The sequence below is a fragment of the Mizuhopecten yessoensis genome, unplaced genomic scaffold (genome assembly GCF_002113885.1).
Source record: "Mizuhopecten yessoensis strain PY_sf001 unplaced genomic scaffold, ASM211388v2 scaffold2929, whole genome shotgun sequence".
NCBI classification, from domain to species: domain Eukaryota; kingdom Metazoa; phylum Mollusca; class Bivalvia; order Pectinida; family Pectinidae; genus Mizuhopecten; species Mizuhopecten yessoensis.
In genome coordinates this window covers 761838-770316 of record NW_018404790.1, presented here as the reverse complement: position 1 = coordinate 770316, position 8479 = coordinate 761838, and the positions used below count along the sequence as shown (strand labels likewise).

General features: G+C 34.6%; 1 protein-coding gene across 1 annotated transcript; it reads left to right on the top strand.

Annotated features, from left to right (window-relative positions):
• The first annotated feature begins 722 nt into the window (after positions 1-722).
• Positions 723-3620, top strand: LOC110446695 (caveolin-1-like). Its single transcript, XM_021491977.1, has 2 exons — positions 723-851; positions 3026-3620. Exons 1-2 carry the CDS (start codon positions 789-791, stop codon positions 3350-3352), a joined length of 390 nt encoding a protein of 129 aa, XP_021347652.1. The 5' UTR covers positions 723-788; the 3' UTR covers positions 3353-3620.
• The last annotated feature ends 4859 nt before the right edge of the window (positions 3621-8479 follow it).

Here is an 8479-nt window from a genome sequence, read left to right as displayed (position 1 = left end):
CTTTTCTATTTATAGAACGAGGTCTGCAGCTGATTCGATGTCTGGGAAATTACGCAGGTCTATTTTTAGTAGCGGTTTGCATCACTTTTCTATTTATAGATCGAAGTCTGTTACACTGTTAATATATCTTTTCTCGGGTTGATAAATCCAGGTATTGACCTCAGTCAAAGGCTATAATTGAATAATATCGTACACGATACACTCTTGGCGTATCGTGACACCCTTCATAGTGTGCAATGTTTTTGTTCCAATTATTAATATCTTTAATGTCCTATTCGTCTTGTTTTAAGCAATGTCATAGGTACACAGCTATTTCAGACTCATGACAAAACCATGAAAACTCTACCGTTTATCCTATAAAAGAATATCTCTTGTTTAGAATGTTGTTTTTATTCTTCGTTTTTCTATACAACCTTCTATAGTATAGCTTAATTTGGCTTCATATAAAGCACTTTTTACAATTTTATGGTCTGACATATTTTTATTAACTAATTCCTTCTCTTGTTATAGTGATTGAAGGTATTTATTTAATCTAAAAGCCTCGCCATTGAACACTGAATGGCCAAAACGTACTTACAAACGTGACGGGACCCGCTACTATATATACACAACAGCTTAACAACATAAGCGAGGGTGATCAACTCCGACATAGCGTTAATGATTTAATCCTCTTTCGGTAACTAAAGAACAAACCTGTGGTTGCTACAGACGACAGAGTACACTGCACCGTTTTTACTATCACCACTTCGTGACGGACACTAAAAGGACACGCATCGTACAACGCAGCCATGTCGGACGACCAAGTTGATTTAGTAGCCAGGGATCCCAACGGCCTTAACGCCCATTTGGGGGTAAGTTATTTTATTACTCTATGATTTGTTTAATTTTAAATAATACCTAAATGTTTATTTCCTCTTTTGAAGTTCTGTACGTTTAGTATTATTATTGTAATAAATAGTAAATTTTAGCCAGTAAAAAACAGGACTCGGTCTGTGATGAATTTCGGATAAATGTATTCATGTTTTCCCCCCAATAAGATCAGAAGCAGTAATTTGTCGTGAAATGTTATTTTAGTACATAGCATAAAAATTGTCCTAAAACTCAACTAGATACTAACTGTAAAATTAAGAATTTTGCTCAAATCACAGAGCGGCAAAAGCACCAAATATTAAGAAGAAAAAAAATCAAGCATAATTGTATACGGGATAGAAAACGTATTATTATACTTATTTTTCGTGTATTCATGAGTCCATTGCAGAAAGCTTTCTGCGAGACCAGAATAAGAAATAAACTTAGCTTATAGGATTATAGTAAAAACACGAAAAAATGCTAATGTCGTATTTAAGTTTAAATAATGAAAAACATAAAACAAATCTTCGACAAAAATATCGAACTAACCAATATCGAAATCAAATTGAACTGAGGTAAGTGACTGAAGACATTTGTGGGGACGAGAAGGGAAGATGCACGGGAATTGGGAATCTTACCGCTTCAAATAACGAGTACATTGATCTGTTATCAGATATTGGTTAAAACTGAACACTCTGCTTTAGAAATTCTCAGTTAAATGAAACTGGGGTAAATGGTAAAGAGTGGGGTGTGTAAAATTATCTGTGGATTGATCCGAATTCGCTCAGTATATGGCAAGTCCAGAAAACTAATGATGATCATTCTATCACAATCATGCTGACGATATCTGACATCTTTAACAATATTAAAGATATAGATCAATTACCTTCTTAATTTAATTTTTAAGTGCCCTTATTTTAACTGATATACGGAGATTATACACACGAAATTTTCTTTCTGAAATAAGGAAATTTTACACCAAAAATAATACCATGGATAACTATGACATTTTTAACAATATTAGAGATAAAAAAAAGTATAACATTCCACAAACAGGGGAACTACAAAGGTAATGTGCTGAACAAACCTATATATTTTTCTACATAAATTAGGTTATAATTAATACCAAAATTAAAATATCGTCAAATATATTATATAGAATGATCGAAATATAAAATGAATTCTTTTGTTAATGGGGATATAGATTACCTACTTGATTTCATTTTTAAGTGCCCTTATTTTACTGATATACGGAGATTATACACATGGAATTTTCTTTCTGAAATAAGAAAATTTTACACCAAAAATAATACTACGGGTAACCACTCGCATAAATTAATACGATTGCTGTCCACCGAGAGCAATCAATAAATACATAAATAAATAAACAAAAATAAAAAATAAATGAATGAGTAAATAAATATTAAACAAACAAAAAATAAATAAACCATGGTCCATTCTTACTAGATATCTTAGAATAGCCCATAAATAAGTTGTACATGTCACTGTTTTAATTTATTACAAAAGAGTGTAAAATGGCCACTTTCCACCCGTACTCAGTTTAAAAATACCTAAAGGTAAGAACGGTGGCGCGAGCTGACGACTTACAATGTACTTATGCACCGTAGGACTCAAAGTAATACAAATTGAACTGATATCTTGATAATCGGATTTAACTCGTTTAAAATTCCCCTAGGGAAACGACACAGAGAAAAAAAGATAAAATAAAACATTTAAACAATGATTATACTGATATAAATACTTAAATATTACCGTGCTCCTATTTAAACATCTATTGAAATATCTATTGAAACGGAAATTAATTTAAATATGGTACACCTTAATATTATTCGTTACTGAAACTGCTTTGTAATTTCGTTTTATCGGACAACGCTAAGGATTGTTATCACCCCAACCCCCATTTTTACCGGATTGGGTACAAGTTCTGACAACTTACTAGGCCCTCTTCCGAAAATGCAACACACAGTTACACTTAAGATATAACACGTGATGACAAAAATGTTCAGCATGCATTCATAGACAATTTACTGTTTGACATGAAAACAGCAAGGGGAATGGGAAGTAGTGAGGGAAAGGGTGAAAGGAGGGGGAATTTACCGGTTGATTATGATGGTATTAATGGTAATATGGTAAATAGTCTTCATTTTGTTTTTAGACTTTGCTGTTTAACGATGTCCTGGGTGAGCCCGATGGTACCCACAGTATCGACTGCGTCTGGAAGCTGTCCTACACATGTTTCGAATTGTGGAAGGGACTCTGCTACAAACTCCTCACCCTCTTCTGTGGTATCTGTATTGCAGCGGAATGGGGCTGTGAGTTCGCCTACATTGCTTTCTACCATATCTGGTTCATCACCCCATGCATGAAGGTCTTCGAGATCAACTGTGGACTCTGCCAGAAGATCTACGCCATGATGATCAATTGCTGCGTACAGCCATTGACGGAGGCTTGTGGCGGATGCTTTATACATTTCAAGAATTAAGAAACATCATCAAACAGGCGGAGACGGTGAACATTTTCAGTACCGTATCAATATGTTTATAATGGAAATGAAAAACAACACACGAATTTACACGGACTATTTATGACCGACGTAAAAAGATTGTGCACGCATGCGCAATGTCATGACGTCATAAGTTTTGAAGCCGATATGACACGTCTCCAGCTATTGAACCAAAGTGCCAAACGCAGACAATTGTACACAAAGTCATGTCAGAGAGATATGTGTAAATAAAAAAATAGTCACATAACACAAGAGTTTCTGCCTCTTCTTTCATTTAACAAATCTAGTTCGGGGTACGCTTGTAACCAGTTGCCAGGGTAATACTGTTCTAACTAGAGCTGTAAGTCAAAGGCAAAATGTTATCCCAACCATTAATCATTTGTTTATTTACTGAGCTGAACACCTATTTTTGTATATACTTATTTTACTCCCCGTGTCAAAACATATTTGCTTACCAAATCTGGTAAGTCCAGGTGAACTAGTAAAAGATATGACCCAAACAAACTTTTGAGAGGCTGAGGTAAAAAGAGTAAACAACAGGTCACATTGACCTACTTTGTGTGTTCCACCATCCAATACACAGATACATAAGCCGCCATATCAAAAAAATGAAATACGGAAAAATTGTTCCCCCTAAAAGAGTTCCTAAATGGAGATGAAACAATTGAAATAATAAATAGGAAGTACACAACTACATGATGACAGGGGGTAATTATCATATCTGCAAAGACACGAAAAGGATTTTTCAACAAAGGGCCATAACTCCATTAAAAAGGGTTTGGAATGAAAAAATACACCTAGATGCAAAACGTCAGGGAGTTGATCCCATATCTGCTAACTTTCGTTGAAATCGGCACAGAAGTTTAGGAGAAGTTAAACTGACAAGGATTTTTCAGCAAAGATCATGATTCCATAAAAAGGGTCAGAATAAAAAAATAATACCTGAATGCACAACATCGGGGGATTGTATCATATCTGAAACTTACGTTGAAATTGTCCCAGTGGTTTTTGAGGAGTTGTCTGGACAATGATTTTTCAACAAAGGGTCATAACTCCGTAATAAAGAGTCAGAATAAAAACAAACACCTCGATGCACAACATTTTACGTACATGTTAAATTGTATTTAATGCGCTGAAATAGAACGGGTTGTAATGCATTTTTTATCAAGAGACCAAGAAAACATGGCGCCGACTCCATAAAGTATTTTTGTTAGAACCATAATTTTTGTTATTTAAGCATTAAACTGCCCATTTTGGAAAGTTATTGTTATTGCAGACAAATTGAATAACGCGCGTTATGATTAATTTGTCTGCAATCCTGTCAGAATTTTAGAACAATAACTTTCCAAAGAAGGCAGTTTAATACTTATATTTCCAACCCGTAATCGTATTTCAAAGTCAAATTTCGCGCTATCTGTCAATGGAACATGTTCTTGTGACGTCACGGGTACACGCGACCGTTCCCGGCAAAAACAATACAGTTCGTGGTAATAAACACAAAATCATCAATTTAATTTTAACAATTTAATCAATATATTCCACCGTGAGGATATTCACCTTTTTATACAGCATAACTACATAAATTGTTGCGAGTTACATTGATAAATTGGGTTTTTCAATCCGGTAGCACGGATGGGTTACCACGACGTCACGAAAATGTTCTTCATATCACGACACCAATGGGAAATATGTGAGAATTATGATATGATATCTTTCAATTTTGTTTGGTAAGGTTATATTCCGTCTTTGCGTACCGCAGAGTTATCTTCTCTTAGGAGCAGGTATTGTTTGTTACGTCACTTGTTTGTGAGAGTAACGTCATCAATTTTTGAGAAAACGACGTAATTTTCTCGCAAAAACCAATGACGTAACAATCAATACCTGCTTCCAAGAGAAGATAACTCTGCAATACGCAAAGACGGAATAATGGCAATGCAGAGCAAATGGAAATACACTACTTTAACTGGTAAGTGAAAAATTCAAACTGTTGCCAGTAAGAAAACAAGGTCTTTCAAAGGAAAATAAAACACGTCAATCTTATTTGTCTCAACAAGTCTATAGCAGTGAAATGATATCACACGTTCTTAAGTTTTATTGTGTTCACTTTTGAAAATGTTACCTAACAAATAACGGGTTATATCTAACCACCTTCTAAGCATCCGGGGCCAGCAGTCAAGGGCAGATAACCGGGGCCAGATTGTTTTACTTCCCTGCTGCACGCTTCCGTGTACCACTGGTGACAAGTCCATTAACAGAGTGGACACTGGTCAGTGTATACCCAACACTAACGACCAGAAAGGTGACAGGTCGAACAACTTATAAGGACACTCATTAATGAATTTCGAACCAAAAAATGATTGCCGCTCTATAAAAAAAAATTCCATCCAAATTTTCCTTTACGTATCTATATTTCAATATTAGAAATCAGTATTTTAAAGTTCATATAATATTATCTTATTTCGCTTTATGTAAATATAGTTGTAAAACTGTCGTGAACAAATAACTTAGGATAACCCCCCCGTAATTTCTGTATGCATGCAATTCAAAGTTTGATTGTTTGTTTTCTTACAAGTTCTCTGAAACAACGCTTAATATCATCATGAACCGCTGGGTTTTTTCCAAATCCCCATTTTTCAATAGGTCCCTGTCCTTCGGGTTGTAATTATGACACACAATGCTCCTCCCATTACATGTTAATGAAAATCCTTTCATATTTTTTAATCGTTAATGACCCATGAAATAAAAAAAAACGTGACGGGTCTAGCTAATGCAGATCTCCGTCATAAACTTTGCTTAGTCAATCACGCATGTCGTCACGTTTTTTGACGTTATTTGTGATTGGCTAAGTCAAAACTTGGACATTTTTAGACTTCATATCCTTAAAAATATTATCCTTAGGCGGGTGTCAACGCCTGCCTATATTTTCATGTTGCCGAATCATTATCACTCGAATTCACATTTCACTGTCGAAAAATCCTCTAAGTAGAGTCGCCTACGTTATAGCTCATTCGAAAATTAAACCACTGTTTCTTCATTGTTTTTCTCAACAAGGTCGCTCAAGCCGAATGATTTAGTCATGAGCAAATTTTCACATGAAAGAGTTCCTAGATCCCCGAAATGACGTTGCGATGTTACGTTATACAAGTATGGACCTCAGGTGAGGTCTATCCCTGATTTACGAACCTGGTCTGAACAATATTCACAGAGGCCGAAGGCCGAGGTGAATATTGTTCAGACCAGGTCCGTAAATCAGGGATAGACCGAAACTGAAGTCAACAATTGTTTCATTATATGATATTTTACAATGAGATTAATATTTTTTTCAAGTCATAAACACATGGATAGCATGGACCATTTTGGAATCACAGAGTGAAGGACCTCAAATACAAAATAACATACACAATTTTTTTAAATTTCAGACTCAAAATAGATGTTCAGAATTTGATGAGATAATTCATTTGTAGTTGAATTCAGTAGTGTGATTGGTAACAGAATTACAGACTGGCTGGGAAATTACCTACGCCTATTTTTAGTAGCGGTCTGTTACACTTTTCTATGTATGTGTCGAGGTCTGTAACACTTTTCTATTCATAGAACGAGGTCTGTAACAGGTGATTCGTTTGCAATTGGCTGTTAATCGATGTCTGGGAAATTTCCCAGGCCTATTTATAGAACGAGGTCTGTAACATATTTACAGGCTCGTTACATGACGTCGCTCCTCCAATCAGGGCTGGGAATTAGCACCAGTCATATAATAACATATATTACCGTATAAAATGTATAAATGAAAGAAAAAAGTTCGGAATTTAAATGACGTGGTGTGTAAGTAAATTCAGTTACCCCGTTCACACTTGCATCAATTTGAAGAAATCACTACGGTTTATATTTTACTTCTTATAGTTATGAAATATAGTTCTACAAATTAAGCTGTGCGTTTCTATTTTGTTGAGCGAAACATTCGCACAGCATGATTTTATTTAAAAATCTCATTGTGTTTTGATCACTTTGATATCCTGGACGGCCTGCGAGCTTACCAGTGATACATGGTTTCTTTACGCGGCAAAAGAGGGTTCAATATTCTAATCCAAGGGTTCTCAGTTTAACCTTGCCGCGACATTTACTAATCATGCATGAACCTTTGACCTTTTCCGTTTATCGAGTGTTTTGAATATTTGCAGTTACGTAAGCATGTTATGCGACAAAAAAAATAGAGTCTGATTTTTTTTTTTCAATATGAATTTTAAGATTGTAAAAGCTAATAGAAACCATGAACAAATAAAATTGCCATTATTATGGTGACATTATCATGTGATCTTGTTTGGAAATATATTCACGGGAAAGAAGTGTCCGGAGATATCTTAAATGTAACCGTTCACAAAGAACCATGCTACCGTCAGACTGCTGTGAGAGCACCTTAAAATCTAACCGTTTATCACATCAAACTTCCTTATAACTATCTGACGACGGTAAAAGTTGTGCACATCTGTATGCACACGTGTCAAATCGATCAATGATTTACATATCGATTTATTTACTAATATAAGTGGTATATTAAATAAAGACTTGTTTCAGATTCAGATTCAGATTCTTTATTTCCTTATGTTTACAACACATCGGTGAGTAGACATACTTATGTACAAGATATCACAATGTATAACACAAATTACAGTTGGTGCAATAGTGTACAATGCATAACATAGATTATTAAAACACAATATACCTGTATGTGGGTATAACATACAGAACATGCAGTATTATATTTAGTTAAACAATATTATTTCGTCGTTTTGTACTTAAATGCAAAAATTTGCCTAGGTTATTTAGATCTTTAACGATTTTGGTATTGAACAGTTTTATTAACTTGAAAACACATGGTCGTTTGTAAAAATAAGGTTTAATATATTCATGCCTAAAATCCTCATAAAATTTGCATTTAAGTATAAAATGGAATTCATCTTCAACATCATTAGCGTTACAGAATGTACAAAGTCGTTGTTCTCTTGGTTGATTTCTGTACCTGCCTTGCTCAATATTTAAACTATGTGAGCTTAATCTAAAACGTGTTAAGTATTTTTTGTATAAATTATTGATAGGTTTTCTCAAATA